The following is an 18,182-nucleotide window of genomic DNA, read 5'->3' on the forward strand; positions in this document are numbered from 1 at the left end:
TATAACTACTTGACTAGCAACTTCACATTTGTTTGTGTAGTAAATTAGTAAATGGTGTTATATAAATTTTCAGAAAGCACTGATATTGCCCTGAAACCACTGTTAAGAGTACTGGGGACATCTTAATCAACAGCAAAGTTGCTGCAAATTATTTGAAGAACAACATTATTGTGACTACATTTGATGAAGGACACAGTTAAATCAAATGCTGTCCTTCCCACAGATATTTTGACACTAGTTTCATAAAATGTAAATGGGTGTTAAAATTAAACAACCGATAACAAACAGTTTGCTGAATTCAGAAATAAACAGAATCTGAAATGTTTCACAGAACATTCTTTCATAATTCTACCACTAAATGTGTTTCATGTTAAACCCAAGATAAACAAAGTGAACAGCAAACTGTGATACCGAAATAGTCGTCTTTTTTTTTTTCCACTGATATTTTGTGAGTGTGTTGCAAAATGATAGTACAGATCATCCACATTTTTAGACACCTCAGTGGCAATAAATCCACTAGGTTGAAGAATTATCTAAGTTACACAAAATTAATTTTTAAAACAATGTTACAGATTCCCTCAACATTATATGTACATATTTCCCTTGGAACTATTGATATATAGCAAATATTTAAGTCATACTTACTGTTGCAAAATACCAGCTTTCTCCAAGGTTTGTTGACCCCTGTTAGTACGACACATTCTCCCAATAAATAAGAAATAATACTGGCATAATGAATTCTGCATATTTTGTGGGCTAAATAAGCAGTCATGTGCAGTCTTTGACGATGTGATTCCGTCAATATGTTGCCAGATGTCTGCCAGCAACTCTGGCAAAAGTTTTCCACCTTCTGGCTATAGATTTAATAAAATTATTAATATTATTGCTTATACCAATGCTAAGGCTACTGCTACTGCTAAGAAAAAGATTATACTGAAGGTAACAATAAAACAACATCAAAATGATTGCACAAGATCTAAGGTTCGTTCAAATAATATATTAGTTATTTTAGTCTGTTATCATGCATTTGATGCAGGGGGGTGGGGGGGGGAGGAGGAGGAGGAGGAGGAGGAGGAGCATGACATGGAGGAGGAAGAGGAGACAGAGCAGGGGGGGAGGAGGAGAAAGAGCAGGGGGGAGGAGGAGAAAGAGCAGGGGGGGAGGAGGAGAAAGAGCAGGGGGGAGGAGAAAGGAGAAAGAGCAGGGGGGGAGGAGAAAGGAGAAAGAGCAGGGGGGAGGAGAAAGAACAGGTGGGAGGAGAAAGAACAGGGGGGAGGAGAAAGAACAGGGGGGAGGAGAAAGAACAGGGGGGGGAGGAGAAAGGAGAAAGAGCAGGGGGAGAGGAGAACGGAGAAAGAGCAGGGGGGAGGAGAAAGAGCAGGGGGGAGGAGAAAGAGCAGGGGGGAGGAGAAAGAGCAGGGGGGAGGAGAAAGAGCAGGGGGGAGGAGAAAGAGCAGGGGGGAGGAGAAAGAGCAGGGGGGGAGGAGAAAGGAGAAAGAGCAGGGGGGGAGGAGAAAGGAGAAAGAGCAGAGGGGGAGGAGAAAGAGCAGGGGGGAGGAGAAACGAGAAAGAGCAGGGGGGGGAGGAGAAACGAGAAAGAGCAGGGGGGGTGAGAAAGAACAGGGGGGTGAGAAAGAACAGGGGGGTGAGAAAGAGCAGGGGGGGTGCGAAAGAGCAGGGGGGGTGCGAAAGAGCAGGGGGGGTGCGAAAGAGCAGGGAGGGTGCGAAAGAGTAGGGTTGGTGAGAAAGAGAAGGGGGGGGTGAGAAAGAGTAGGGGGGTGAGAAAGAGTAGGGGGGTGAGAAAGAATAGGGGGGTGAGAAAGAGTAGGGGGGTTGAGAAAGAGTACGGGGGGGTGAGAAAGAGTAGGGGGGGTGAGAAAGAGTAGGGGGGGTGAGAAAGAGTAGGGGGGGTGAGAAAGAGTAGGAGGGGGGTGAGAAAGAGTAGGAGGGGCATGAGAAAGAGTAGGAGGGGCATGAGAAAGAGTAGGAGGGGCATGAGAAAGAGTAGGAGGGGATGAGAAAGAGTAGGAGGGGATGAGAAAGAGTAGGAGGGGATGAGAAAGAGTAGGAGGGGATGAGAAAGAGTAGGAGGGGGATGAGAAAGAGTAGGAGGGGGATGAGAAAGAGTAGGAGGGATGAGAAATGAGAAAGAGTATGGGGAGGATGAGAAAGAGTATGGGGAGGATGAGAAAGACCAGGGGGAGGATGAGAAAGACCAGGGGGAGGATGAGAAAGACCAGGGGGAGGATGAGAAAGACCAGGGGGAGGATGAGAAAGACCAGGGGGAGGATGAGAAAGACCAGGGGGAGGAGAGAAAGACCAGGGGGAGGATGAGAAGGACCAGGGGGAGGATGAGAAAGACCAGGAGGAGGTGGTCGTGGTGGAGGAAATTGATTTAAGCAGTTACGATGCAAGGGAATCGAGACAGCCCATGGAAAGATGTCAACAGATGACACTGTCTAGTGAAGCAGTGATGATTTCATTAGTGCCCCATATGTTACAAAATGTCAAAGTATTATTCTTAGTTTCAGCTGAAAAATTAATGTGTTTACTCATAACTGTACATTGTGAAATATCACACCCCAAGGCTATTCATAAATGAAGTGCGACACATATTTCATAAGATATAAAATAAAAGACTGGGCACATCAACTAGATAAGACAGTGGTTTTGCTGAGACTGAAACAAATATATCACAAGTTTCTAGTAACTTCTCCATATTGTAGTGAAAAAGAGAGACATTGAGATGTAAGAAGTGCAAGACTTCAAGAAGTAAGCTATTATTTGCACACTCATTCTCCCCTCGTCCCCTAGTATTGTCCCTCCTACTGCTTCACATATGCTTAGCATTTTTCCTTAAATTCAGCACAGTCGGATTGTGCAATTAACTCTCCCTCATTAAGAACCTTATGTCAGCATCTTCTGTCTGAATTCTCTTCCTCTTCTCTGCCTAGCAGCTGTCTCTCAGCTCTCAAGTTTCAGTTGCCTGACTATCTTTCCCTTTTAGAAATATATGTCAAAACATCCGGGAAAGTAGGTTCTTGTAATGAATTCTGGTTTCATGGCAATGTGGCTTATTAAATTGCATAGTGTACCACACAAAGGTTGCTCGTTTGGCTAATAACATGCATTATTTGCACTTTGTTGGGACCTGAGGGTGGGTGGTGCATAAAAATCGACATAAATGCAACGACAAACACATTGAAAATATTGACCAAATTCATTTTTAGTCAAACCTGTTAGGTTTATTGGAGAGGTGTTCGCAAGTTACTCAGTGGTTTTTAAGTAGGTGTAAATATTCAGTTCAGTACATGACAACATTTGCAACAGACTGAGCAAAGTTAATTTCTAAAGTGCTTGAGGAATTGATGGAAATATTTGATGTAACTTTCAGAGTGACTATATTAGCACTCCAATTTATGTATAAAGTCCATGAATTGAAAGAAAGTTAACATCTGGTTAAAATACTTTTCCCTCGACTTTCTTCTTTTTTACAGTCATCAGTCCTTCAATTGGTTTAATGCTGTCACACACACATTCCTTTCTGGTTCTAAGCTATTCATTTCTGTAGACTTTCTACATCCAATTTCCTAAGCTGCACTGCATATTTTAATTTTTGTCTGCATTTATAATTTTGTATTTTCTCTACTGCTCCTTACTGTACCAAGAAAATCATTTCAAGATGATTATTACATGCCTACTATTTTGCCCCTCCATCCGGCAAGGATTTTCAATAGACTCTTACTTCTAAGGAACTGTTTTGTTGGAAAAAGATCATGCACACGCAGACGCACACACAAAGGGGAGGGGAGTGGGAGAGAGAAATGATTATAAATACCTCCTCTGCTTCAAGCAAGCAGTCTATAAGCTCACAACCGGCCAATGTGTAAATGTGAGTTTGACGTCTATTTCCCACTTCAACTCTACTAAAGCGGTTGCTGGATGGTTTAAAATAATTAACAAGGCGACGCATAAATGTCCGGCAGTTGGAATCTTCTAATTTCTTCAGCCCAATATACTGAGTCTGAAATGGACAACAAGAAATCAATATTAATTTACTTCAAAAATGTAAAAAATACAAGGTAAAAACATGTTAAGAAACTTTTAACATTGTTCCATTAATTGGCTGAGAACATACAAAGGTAAACCAGTCAGACTATGCTTTAAACACAGAGTACAAAGGAAAAATGTGCCATAATTAAGATGTAATAGAATAAAAATCATTATATCCATGCAGTTTAGCAGGTCTTACAATGAAATGTTTTTTGTGATCCCTTTTCTTTCCACCATTCAATGATTAACATACTGGAGCTATCCTTGATAGGTTAAGTCATGAAGACAAAAATAATAGTGAATGTGCACCAACAATTGAAAGTTTGTGCCCGACAGACTCAATCCTAGATATCCTGCTCAACATGAACAGTTGTGTAACCATTACACTGTTCGGCCATGCCTCCAGCTGTTCTCCCATATAGTATGTAAAAATCATAAACAGAAACATCAGTCACAATGAAAGTATGGGTCAGGCCTGGAGGCATACTCAAACAGTCAAATGATTAACATGAGTACACACAATGTGCACGAGATCTGGTTCAAATCCGCAGTCAAGCAAAATTTTTCAGCGGCCACTACATATTTTTTACACTTTAGATTTAGCACACTTGAACTGTTTCAATTGTTGTTATTTCATGTCACTGCATCTTCAATGACTTCATCCCGTCTGGTTAAATCATCCCATTTCAGTACACTGAATTCATTTCAGGAATATGTGAAGGACAACAGAAATGATGAGGGAGTGAGAAGGGTAGCTCATAAGAGTCTATTGCTCTCTGATAGATGTCACACTTCAATTTTGGACATATCTAATCACTCACTACAAAATATTTACATGGCGAGACAAAATTTCATTGGTATAAAATTATGATTTTTCAAATTCTGCTCCAATTTGATTTTGTGCACTGCAAACAATATGTGAGTGCACAAATAACTTCCAGTAATTCAGTCACTGGGTGATAACAACAACTATTGACATATTGACAGGTACATACCCTGTCATTTTCAAGGCATGCCTGCAGCAAGCAAGCACTGTGCAAAAGAATTTAAAACCTCAGTTTGCAGAGTAAGTCACGAAGGTTACTTGCTTTCGTTACAATATTATCTCAATAGCTGGAAGTGCATCCACAATGTTCGTGTAGTTATATTCTATAGGATGACGAGTGGGTGCATGATATGCTCATTACAGTGGTATTCCACGGTCTTGATGCCTGTCCAATATAGGACATGTCACAACTGCAAGGAATACAATGAGGCCCCTGCTTTTCACAAACACAGATTTTCTGTTACAGAACCTAAAAGGATCCTCATCTTACATAGTGGTTGAAAAACTCATTTCACATTATATTTCGGCAAAATAAAAGCAATCCTGCTGGAAATGCTTCTTGTATAAGGCAAAAAAAAGGCCTTAGACTTTGGCACCAATGTTTCCAAAAACATTGATCATGTGAGACCCAACTTGGGTTTTTCTCATCTGACATCCCTAAAGCCACAAGTCGAAGCAGGCAGGCAGATGCAATGTTCTCGACTTCCAAAAGGTATTTTGCATAGTACCAAATGTTCACTTATTATGGAAAGTACAATCATATGGAGTATAAAATGAGATTTATGACTGGATTGATGATTTCTTTGTGGGGTGGACACAGTATGTTATCTTAGATAGAGTGCCATTGACAGATGCAGAAGTAACTTCAGGTGTGCACTAGGGAAGTGTGTTGGAAGACTTGCTGTTCATTTTTTACATTAATGACCTTGTAGATAATATTAATGGTAACCTCAGACTTTTTGCAGATGATGCAGTTATCTGTAATGAAGAGCTTTATGAAAACAACTTGGCAAATATTCAGTCAGCTCTTGAAATGATTTCAAAGCAGGGCAAAGATTGGCAATGTGCTTTAAATGTTTAACACTGTAAAATTTCATACTTCACAAAACAAAAAATTGTGGTATCCTATGACTTCAGTGTAGATGAGTCACAGTTGTAAGCTATCAATTTGTACTAATACCTGAGTGTAACAAATTTGTAGGGATATGAAATGGAATGAACACATAGGCTAAGTTGTAGGTAAAGTAAATGGTAGACTGTGGTTCATTGGTAGAATACTAGATAAATGTAATTAGGTTACAAAGATGACTGGGTACAAAACAGTCAAGTGACCCACTCTAGAATATTGCTCAAGTGTGTGGGACCCATGTCAGAGGACTAATAGGTGATATTGAGGCCGTAGAAAGAAAGACAGCATAAATAGTCACAGATTTGCATGAACCATGGGAGTCACAGAGATGTTGAAAGAAATGCTTGAACATTGTCACAAACTATCATGTGAAAGCCTACTTAGAAAATTTCTAGGACATACTTTATGTAATTAATCTAGGAATATACAACAACACCCTTTGTATTGCTCCCATAGGGATCACAAAGACAATATTACACTAATTAATGCTTGCAGGTGTTTAAGCAATCATTCTTCCTACAGTCCATATTTGAATGGAATGGGGAAAAGCCATAATAAAAAGTACAATGGGAAGTATGCTATGCCATGCACTTCACAGCGGTTTGCAGAGTGTCGATGTTGATGTAGAAACACACATTGTCTGAAGGGAAATATGGGGAATTGGATGAAACATCACTGAAAGTGAAATATTAACACATGCAATGTGGAACGTGAAAGACACATGCAGCCCAGACAGCATAGAAAGTCAGCAGTTTCAGATCAAGATAATGAGTGTGGCAAAGCAATTGTCCTGAAAAGCTGGTGTGGTATTTAGACAGTCAGCCTTCAAGGAAAAAAGAGTTAAAAAAATAAATAAAAAAGTAAACTGTCATTTGACTGTATGCTACCCCATTTTTTTCTGTACTATCTACATTTTGGCTTTTATACCGTCGTCAAGTACAATGCCGAAAGTTCTTAGACCACTAACACGTCATATTTGGTGAAGTCAGCCCAAAGCAGGTAAACAAGACCAACACATGCCTCTAAGATTTAAGTAGTTATTGAATTCACCAATTATGACATGTTCATGGTCTACGAACTATCAACATTGTACTTGATGATGGCATAAAAGCCAAAATCGAGATAGTACAGAAGAACACTACAGTAGTATACAATCAAGCAGTGGTTCATTCTTTCAAAAAAGTACTGAATGACTGTGTTTCAACACTATCAAAAACTTTTTAAGTGTATATTGTGATCATGATATTCTAGGTTCTACCTACTGCAACACCTCTCTTCAAAATTGAAGGTTCAGAAATACAAACATTTGAAACACTGTACCAAACTGTCCTAACAAAATGATTCCGTATTTCCATTAACATGAAAATGGAAATGTGCAAGAACCAAGATTCTCCCAGTATGTACAATATTCAAATAATTCATGAGAGTGCAGCTAGGTGACACTGTCGACAACTGCCGATATTTTGATTGGTGCACACCCAGCAAAAATGAACACCAACACACACACACACACACACACACACACACACACACACACACACACACACACACACACACAAAAACCACCACAGCACCACCACACGACCAAAGATGACGTGACACAGAAGTTGTCGATAATGAAAATGAAAAACAAAGAGGAGATGTATAACATTAATTCTGACTCCCTGTTTTCTGACAAGGGATGACATGCCACAACTGCATGGAATGCAATAGACACTCACCTTATGCCTATCAGTATAATCCTTTACAGAATGTAAAAGGGTCTTAATCTTATATAGTTGTCAAAAAACATATGTCACATTATATTTTTGCAAAATGCAGCCAATCCTGTTGGAAATGCTCTCTGCGTAAGACAAAAAGGCCATAGACTTTGGTACCACCTCGGTATTATCATCACTCACCCTGTGCACCATTGGTAAATAGTGCAACACACATCTGATTTGTCTTTCACTATAACAATACTGATGAAAAGATGGGCTCACTCAATTGACAAACTCTCAGGTTCTGAGATGCTGTGGGCCCTGTGAATCAAGGTACAAAGTACTACTCTATGCTGAGCCATATAGTGACAACTATCAGCCTGTAGATACAAGTCAGGGTGAGTATACATCCTATAAATGGCATCTCCCAATATATCATCAACGTTCCTCCTGACCAACACATCAAGGAAGGGAAGGCAGCTATCCTTTCCCGCCTCCATTGTCAAACCAATCTTTGAGTGTTCTAAACAGTCATTCAAATTCTCACTGTCATGACGCCAAACAAAAGTATCATCTTCATATCAGAAAAATCCACGGATTTCGAAGCTGCCAACTCCAAGGTATGTTCCTTAAAGTCTTCCATACACAAATTGGCAATAACAGGTGACAACAGGCTTCCCATCACAACTCCATCTGTCTGCCTATAGTACTGGTCATTGAATAAAAAGTCATCTTCATAACCTAATTACATTTCTCTAGTATTCAACCAATAAACCACAGTCTGCCATTTGCTTCACCTACAACTTCGCCTATGTGTTCATTCCATTTCATATCCCTACAAATTTGGTACACTCAGGTATTAGTACAAGTTGACAGCTTGCAACTGTGACTCATTAACACTGAAGTCATAGGATACTACATTTTTTGTTTTGTGAAGTATGAGATTTTACAGTGTTAAACATTTAAAGCACATTGCCAATCTTTGACCTGCTTTGAAATCTTTTCAAGAGCTGACTGAATATTTGCCCAGTTGTTTTCAGAAAGTTCTTCATTACAGATAGCTGCATCATCTGCAAAAAGTCTGAAGTTACCATTCAAATTGTCTACAAGGTCATTAATGTAAAAAATGAACAGCAAGGCTTCCAACACACTTCCCTAGTGCACACCTGAAGTTACTTCTGCATCTATCAATGGCACTCTATCTAAGATAACATGCTGTGTCCACCCTACCAAGAAATTATCAATCCAGTCACAAATCTCATCTTATACTCCATAATAAGTGGGTACTGAGCAAAATGCCGTTTGGAAGTCAAGAACATTGCATCTACCTGCCTGCTTCGATTCATGGCTTTACGGATGTCAGACGAGAAAAGCTCAAGTTGTGTTTCACATGATCAATGTTTTTGGAATTTGTGCTGGTTGGTACGGAGGAGATCATTGTGTGTTCAAGATACCTTATTATATTTGAGCCCAGGAGATGTTCTAAGATTCTACAAACAAACAAACAAAAAATGCCCATAATGATATCGGACAGCAGTTTTTTGACCTGTGCTCTCTTCCAACCACTCGGCACAGTTTTTTGTTTGAGGAGATAAGACTTCCATCAAGACTTGGAGCTTTGTTCAATCTTAACAATTTCAGGTGTTTCTGAATGCCACAACACTAAATATTATTTCACTCATCTTTGCAGTGGTATGAGAATTAAAATAGTGCAATACTCCTATTCCTTTGTAAAGGAACATTTGAAAATGGAGTTAATCAATTCTGTTTTTGCTTTGCTACCCTCAATTTCAATTCCTTTCTCATCAATGAGTGTCTGGACATTTAACTATGGTGCCACTAATGGCATTTACACACGACCAGGATTTCTTCAGGTTTTATGAGAGATCTTTAGATAATGTTCTGTTACAGTAGTTGATGAATGCATCATCTATTGCCCTCATGACAGCCAAATGTTTTCCATTCAGCATCTCCTTCCCTATAGCTGCATGCTTTGTTTTACACCTATTATGGACTAGTCTCTATTTCTTTAGAAGCTTCTTTACAGTGACTTTATACCATGGAGCATCCCTCCTATCTTGAACTGTTCTACTAAGTATACATCTATCCAGTGTACAGTCAACTATTCTTTTAAACTTCAGGTACAGTTCCTCTACACTGTCCTGTCCTGAACTATAAGTTCCTCATTGATAAATGACACAGCTGTTCTTTAGTTTATTGAATATACGAGGGCAGTTCAATAAGTAATGCAACACATTTTTTTTCTGAAACAGGGGTTGTTTTATTCAGCATTGAAATACACCAGGTTATTCCCCAATCTTTTAGCTACACAACACTATTTTTCAACGTAATCTCCATTCAATGCTACGGCCTTACGCCACCTTGAAATGAGGGCCTGTATGCCTGCACGGTACCATTCCACTGGTCGATGTCGGAGCCAACGTCGTACTGCATCAATAACTTCTTCATCATCCGCGTAGTGCCTCCCACGGATTGCGTCCTTCATTGGGCCAAACATATGGAAATCCGACGGTGCGAGATCGGGGCTGTAGGGTGCATGAGGAAGAACAGTCCACTGAAGTTTTGTGAGCTCCTCTCGGGTGCGAAGACTTGTGTGAGGTCTTGCGTTGTCATGAAGAAGGAGAAGTTCGTTCAGATTTTTGTGCCTACGAACACGCTGAAGTCGTTTCTTCAATTTCTGAAGAGTAGCACAATACACTTCAGAGTTGATCGTTTGACCATGGGGAAGGACATCGAACAGAATAACCCCTTCAGCGTCCCAGAAGACTGTAACCATGACTTTACTGGCTGAGGGTATGGATTTAAACTCTTTCTTGGTAGGGGAGTGGGTGTGGCGCCACTCCATTGATTGCCGTTTTGTTTCAGGTTCGAAGTGATGAACCCATGTTTCATCGCCTGTAACAATCTTTGACAAGAAATTGTCACCCTCAGCCACATGACGAGCAAGCAATTCCGCACAGATGGTTCTCCTTTGCTCTTTATGGTGTTCGGTTAGACAACGAGGGACCCAGCGGGAACAAACCTTTGAATATCCCAACTGGTGAACAATTGTGACAGCACTACCAACAGAGATGTCAAGTTGAGCACTGAGTTGTTTGATGGTGATCCGTCGATCATCTCGAACGAGTGCGTTCGCACGCTCCGCCATTGCAGGAGTCACAGCTGTGCACGGCCGGCCCGCACGCGGGATATCAGACAGTCTTGCTTGACCTTGCGGCGATGATGACACACGCTTTGCCCAACGACTCACCATGCTTTTGTCCACTGCCAGATCACCGTAGACATTCTGCAAGCGCCTATGAATATCTGAGATGCCCTGGTTTTCCGCCAAAAGAAACTCGATCACTGCCCGTTGTTTGCAACGCACATCCGTTACAGACGCCATTTTAACAGCTCCGTACAGCGCTGCCACCTGTCGGAAGTCAATGAAACTATACAAGACGAAGCGGGAATGTTTGAAAATATTCCACAAGAAATTTCCGGTTTTTTCAACCAAAATTGGCCGAGAAAAAAAATGTGTTGCATTACTTATTGAACTGCCCTCGTATAAATATTTCTACTTATTTTAGATGCCCTTTGTACTTGTCATCTAGTATCAATCATTTCCAAAATCTTTCATTCGTAATTTGGAAAATTCAGTCCAACTACCCAATTACATATTGGTTCACCCTCACAAACAAAAGAGCTACAATTTGCCCACGTAAAGTTTGACTTGTTCCTTGTTCCTTGTAATGATAATACATCTACAGATCCACAATATCTCCATGCACAGGTCATGTAGTTCCTCTACATTATAATGAGGCAGTAAGTGAACTCGGGAGTTGGAACCTCGCTACTTTCACAATGAGATCGACGTGTTGAAGTCTTGTGAATTTGCAGCCATGACAACTGGATTTCATCATCATGATAAAGAAAAATCCACCAAAAAGCCCAAATGCATGTTGAAACAGGTATGCAATGCTTTCAACAACATGATCTAACAGGAAGTGTGGTTAATCTCACAAGGCAACTAAAATTTATTATTCCTGGGCCCAGACATGACACCCACGACAACCTTTTACTGATGATATCATCAAGTTAGCAAGTTTTCAGGCATTGGTCAGCCCACATTTGCAACAAGAAGCAAGGAATGGTATGCTTTTGTTCACTTATTCTGTCTGGGCTCAGGGCACTCAACATGTGTGTTATTAGCATTCATAAATATTTTTTGTGAATGAGTGAACTTGTAATATAACAAGTCTGATCATCCTGTTATGATACAATTCTATCTCACAAGTAGAGCAATATATAGCATTATGATATTTTTAATGCATTGCTCGTTTTTAATTCTGTAGCACGGTTACTGTAATATGAGTAAATAAGGCAGCCATCAGTTTGAAGACTGTTTTGCAGACCAAAGTGCTTTACTAGCTATGGTGCTATTGGAGGTGGTACAAAGATGCCTTCCTCCAACCTTTCAACAAACTCATCTAGCCCATTATTGGGGGATCTGCAGTTTACCGTGGATTCCAAACAACATCATTGCAATTTGGCATTTTTCACAGCAGTAAACATTGCCATAGGTGAAAGAAGTGATAAGTGACAGATAAAAATCCTAGGATTGACCAGGAAGGATAATAATTATTCTGTGGTGAAACAAGAAACAGACTGGACTGAATGTTGCCATTATGGTAGAAAGACTTGAGAGAGAATTACTGTACTCACAATACAAAACAAAGAAACACACACACACACACACACACACACACACACACACACACACACAGAGAGAGAGAGAGAGAGAGAGAGAGAGAGAGAGAGAGAGAGAGCAGTAAATAAACCCAAGGATAAATTTGAAAAGGAGACAAAAGTTCTCTGTGAAGAAATAAAAATGTTGAGGTCGGTTCATGAAGTTGTAATTCTGTCAGAGAGAGCAATAGACTTGGAAGATTCACTGAATGAAATGAATAGTGCCTTTAAGAAGAGTTTATAAGATTATTGTCAGTAAATGCAAAACAAGAGGAATTGAATGCAGTCTGATCAAATCAGGTGATGCTGAGGGAATCAGATTAAGAAATGATTAACTAAAATTAGTAGATGAGTTTTGATATTTGGGCAATGAAATAAATTATGTTGGCTGAAATATAGGAAATATAAAATGCAAACTGGTAATAGCAAGAAAGTTTGTCTAAAAAAGAGAAATTTGTTGACTCTGATTATGGATTTTAGTATAAGAAAGACTTTTCTGAAGGTTTGTCTGGAGCGAAGCCTTGTAAGAATATGAAACATGGCTGAACAAAACTTCAAACAGGAACAAAACTGAAGCTTCTGAAATACATTTTTACAGAAGAGTTCTGAAGGTTAGAAGGGTAGATTGGATTATTAATGAAGAGGTACAGATTGAAATGGGGAAAAATGTATGACAAAATGTGGCTAAATGAAGGGATCAGTTGACAGGGCACATCCTGAGGCATTAAGGCAAAGGTAATTTGAAAATGGAGGGGAGAGGATGAGAAAGAGATTTGACAATGGAGGGGAGGGAATATATTAAAAACAAAGATTCCATGACTTACCAAATGGTAAAACACTGGTAGATAGACACAATAAAAAACACAAACACACACACAGAATTTCAAGCTTTCGCAACCAACGGTTGGTTCGTTAGGAAAGAGGGAAGGAGAGGGAAAGACGAAAGGATGTGGGTTTTAAGGGAGAGGGTAAGGAGTCATTCCAATCCCGGGAGCGGAAAGACTTACCTTGGGGGGGAAAAAAGGACAGGTATACACTCGCACACACACATATCCATCCACACATATACAGACACAAGCAGACATATTACAAGGCAAACAGTTAGGGCAGAGATGTCAGACGAGGCAGAATTGCAGAGGCAAAGATGTTGTTGAATGACAGGTGAGGTATGAGTGGCGGCAACTTGAAATTAGCGGAGGTTGAGGCCTGGTGGATAACGGCAAGAGAGGATATATTGAAGGGCAAGTTCCCATCTCCGGAATTCAGATAGGTTGGTGTTAGTGGGAAGTATCCAGATAACCCGGATGGTGTAACACTGTGCCAAGATGTGCTGGCCGTGCACCAAGGCATGTTTAGCCACAGGGTGATCCTCATTACCAACAAACACTGTCTTCCTGTGTCCATTCATGCGGATGGACAGTTTGTTGCTGGTCATTCCCACATAGAAAGCGTCACAGTGTAGGCAGGTCAGTTGGTAAATCACGTGGGTGCTTTCACACGTGGCTCTGCCTTTGATCGTGTACACCTTCCGGGTTACAGGACTGGAGTAGGTGGTGGTGGGAGGGTGCATGGGACAGGTTTTACACCGGGGGCGGTTACAAGGGTAGAAGCCAGAGGGTAGGGAAGGTGGTTTGGGGATTTCATAGGGATGAACCAAGAGGTTACGAAGGTTAGGTGGACGGCGGAAACACACTCTTGGTGGAGTGGGGAGAATTTCATGAAGGATGGATCTCATTTCAGGGCAGGATTTGAGGAAGTCATATCCCTGCTGGAGAGCCACATTCAGAGTCTGATCCAGTCTCGGGAAGTATCCTGTCACAAGTGGGGCACTTTTGTGGTTCTTCTGTGGGAGGTTCTGGGTTTGAGGGGATGAGGAAGTGGCTCTGGTTATTTGCTTCTGTACCAGGTCGGGAGGGTAGTTGCGGGATGCGAAAGCTGTTTTCAGGTTGTTGGTGTAATGGTTAAGGGATTCAGGACTGGAGCAGATTCGTTTGCCACAAAGGCCTAGGCTGTAGGGAAGGGACCGTTTGATATGGAATGGGTGGCAGCTGTCATAATGCAGGTACTGTTGCTTGTTGGTGGGTTTGATGTGGACGGATGTGTGAAGCTGGCCATTGGACACATGGTGGTCAACATCAAGTAAAGTGGCATGGGATTTGGAGTAGGACCAGGTGAATCTGATGGAACCAAAGGAGTTGAGGGATACGACTTTCTCAAATCCTGCCCTGAAATGAGATCCAGCCTTCATGAAATCCTCCCCACTCCACCAAGAGTGTCTTTCCGCCGTCCACCTAACCTTCGTAACATCTTAGTTCATCCCTATGAAATCCCCAAACCACCTTCCCTACCCTCTGGCTCCTACCCTTTTAACCGCCCCAGGTGTAAAACCTGTCCCATGCACCCTCCCACCACCACCTGCTCCAGTCCTGTAACCCGGAAGGCGTACACGATAAAAGGCAGAGCCACGTGTGAAAGCACCCACGTGATTTACCAACTGACCTGCCTACACTGTGACGCTTTCTATGTGGGAATGACCAGCAACAAACTGTCCATCCGCATGAATGGACACAGGAAGACAGTGTTTGTTGGTAATGAGGATCACCCTGTGGCTAAACATGCCTTGGTGCACGGCCAGCACATCTTGGCACAGTGTTACACCATCCGGGTTATCTGGATACTTCCCACTAATACCAACCTATCTGAATTCCGGAGATGGGAACTTGCCCTTCAATATATCCTCTCTTGCCGTTATCCACCAGGCCTCAACCTCCGCTAATTTCAAGTTGCCGCCACTCATACCTCACCTGTCATTCAACAACATCTTTGCCTCTGCAATTCTGCCTCGTCTGACATCTCTGCCCTAACTGTTTGCCTTGTAATATGTCTGCTTGTGTCTGTATATGTGTGGATGGATATGTGTGTGTGCGAGTGTATACCTGTCCTTTTTTCCCCCTAAGGTAAGTCTTTCCGCTCCCGGGATTGGAATGACTCCTTACCCTCTCCCTTAAAATCCACATCCTTTCATCTTTCCCTCTTTCCTGACGAAGCAACCGTTCATTGCGAAAGCTTGAAATTCTGTGTGTGTGTTTGTGTGTTTATGTGGAATGTTTCTTTATATAAAACAAAGATGATGTGACTTACCAAACGAAAGCGCTGGCACGTCGATAGACACACAAACAGATACAAACATACACACAAAATTCAAGCTTTCACAACAAACTGTTGCCTCATTAGGAAAGAAGGAAGGAGAGGGAAAGACGAAAGGATGTGGGTTTTAAGGGAGAGGGTAAGGAGTCATTCCAATCCCGGGGGTTGAAAGACTTACCTTAGGAGGAAAAAAGGACGGGTATACACTCGCACACACACACATATCCATCCACACATATACAGACACAAGCAGACATATGGTCTTTAAATATGTCTGCTTGTGTCTGTATATGTGTGGATGAATATGTGTGTGTGTGCGAGTGTATACCCGTCCTTTTTTCCCCCTAAGGTAAGTCTTTCGGCTCCCGGGATTGGAATGACTCCTTACCCTCTCCCTTAAAACCCACATCCTTTCGTCTTTCCCTCTCCTTCCCTCTTTCCTGATGAGGCAACAGTTTGTTGCGAAAGCTTGAATTTTGTTTGTATTTGTTTGTGTGTCTATCGACATGCCAGCGCTTTCGTTTGGTAAGTCACATCATCTTTGTTTTTAGACATATTTTTCCCACGTGGAATGTTTCCCTATATATGTGTGTGTGTGTGTGTGTGTTTTGTTGAGAAGGGGTGAGGCAAAAATAGTAGTGGGGAAACAAAGGCTTGACTACAGTCAACAGCTGCAAATAGGCGAATGTGTGGCAGTAGTTATACAGACATGAAGAAGCTTGCAGAGGATAAACTAGTGTTGTGACCTGCCTCAAACCAGTCCTTGGACTGGAGATAACAAAACCACAGGTGATTAAAATGGCAGAAGCATTTTAGGAGATAGCTAATTAAAATATATACTGGCATAGAGGCAAAGTACAAAAAGTTTAAGCAACAGCAACGATTTTGCAAATGTTTGCAGGTTGGGGTCACTGTGGTAATTAGGCTTCCGAAGCATCTCTGTAATACTTGTGTGTCGTTTCAACCAACCGGTAACAAATCTAGCAGCCTGCCTCTGGATTCATTCGATGTCTTCCTTTAATCCGACATGGTGCAGATCCCAAACAGTTAAGCAGCACTCAAGAACAGGTCGCATTAGCATCCTATGTGCAGTCTCCTTCACAGATGAACCACACTTTCCTAAAATTCTTCCAGTACACTGAAGTCAACCACTGGCCTTCCCTAGTACACTCTTCACATGCCTGTTCCATTTCATATCACTTTGTAAAATTACAACCAGATATTTAAACAACGTGACTGTGTCCAGAGGACACTACTAATTCTGTATCTGAACAATATGGGTTTGTTTTTCCTACACATCTGCACTGACTTACACTTTTCTACATCTAGAGCTAGCTCCCATTCATCACACCAACTAGAAATTTCATCAAGTCCTCTTGTATACTCCTACAGTAACTCATCTTCCGACATCTACTCGTACACAACAACACCATCAGCAAACAACCGTAGATTGCTACCCACCCTGTCCACCAGATCGTTTATGTATATGGAAAATAACAGTGATCATATCACACTTTCCTGGGGTACGCCTCACGATACCCTTGTCTCATGAATACTTCCACTTGAGGACAACACACTGGGTTTTGTTACTTAAGAAAGTCTTTCAGCCACTCACATATCTGGGAACATATTCCATATGCTCGCACCTTCGTTAATAGTCTGCAGTGGGGCATCGTGTCAAATGGTTTTTGGAAATACAGAAATATGGATCTGCCTGTTGCCCTTCATCCATAGTTTGCAGTACACCACGTAAGGAAAGGACATGCTGAGTCTCAAATCAGTTATGCTTCCTAAAATCATGCTGATTCATTGAGACAAGCTTGTCGGTCTCTAGAAAAATTATTATAGCAGAACTTAGAATATATTCCAGAATTCTGCAGCAAACTGATGTTAAGGATGTTGGTCTGTAATTTTGCGAGTACATTCTTTTAACCTTCTTATATACAGCAGTCACCTGTGTTTTTTTCCAGTCCAATTTGCAGTAAATGCAAGCTAAGTAGGGGCCAGTGCCATAGACAACTCTGTAAAACCAAACTGGGATTCCATCCAGACCTAGTAACTTATTTCTTTTCAATTCTTTCAGTTATTTCTTTATGCCAGGAATGCTTATTACTATGTCGTCCATACAGGACTGCATGTGATATTCAAATGATGGTATGTTTTTATGATTCTCCTGCATGTACGATTTATTAACCATGAAATTTAAAACTTTGGCCTTCATTTTGCTGTCTTTTACTGCCTCACCAGACTGGTCAATGAGTGACTGGATAGAAGCCTTAAACCCACATAGCGATTTTGCATTGGACCACAATTTTCTCAGGAGCCAGCCCTTTTGCTACGCTATGACGGTAGTAGTAGTTGTGTGCTTTGCACACAGATCTTTCCACAGATGCATGAATCTGTACTAACTTTTGCTTGTTCTAATTTGTGTGGTCTGTTTTGTACGGAGAGTGCAACAGCTTTTGCTTCCTCACTGTTTCCCAAACAACCACAGTGGGTCTCTTCCATCCTTAATCCACTTAATATCTTACTGGAACCAAATGACATGAATTCATTGTCTAAATGAAATGCTAACAAC

At 41.2% G+C, this 18,182-nt stretch overlaps 1 protein-coding gene across 1 annotated transcript in view; it reads right to left on the minus strand.

The window, feature by feature from the left end:
• LOC126248137 (rapamycin-insensitive companion of mTOR) overlaps window positions 1-18,182 on the minus strand; it is a 275,241-nt gene that overhangs the window by 134,123 nt on the left and 122,936 nt on the right. Inside the window, exons 12-13 of the mRNA XM_049948829.1 lie at window positions 3,839-4,024; window positions 646-854 (exon numbers count right to left, since the gene is read on the minus strand). Of these exons, the coding sequence (XP_049804786.1) occupies window positions 646-854; window positions 3,839-4,024 (395 nt within the window). The remainder of the gene's footprint in view (window positions 1-645; window positions 855-3,838; window positions 4,025-18,182) is intronic.

Source organism: Schistocerca nitens, chromosome 3 (genome assembly GCF_023898315.1).
Source record: "Schistocerca nitens isolate TAMUIC-IGC-003100 chromosome 3, iqSchNite1.1, whole genome shotgun sequence".
NCBI classification, from domain to species: Eukaryota; Metazoa; Arthropoda; class Insecta; order Orthoptera; family Acrididae; genus Schistocerca; species Schistocerca nitens.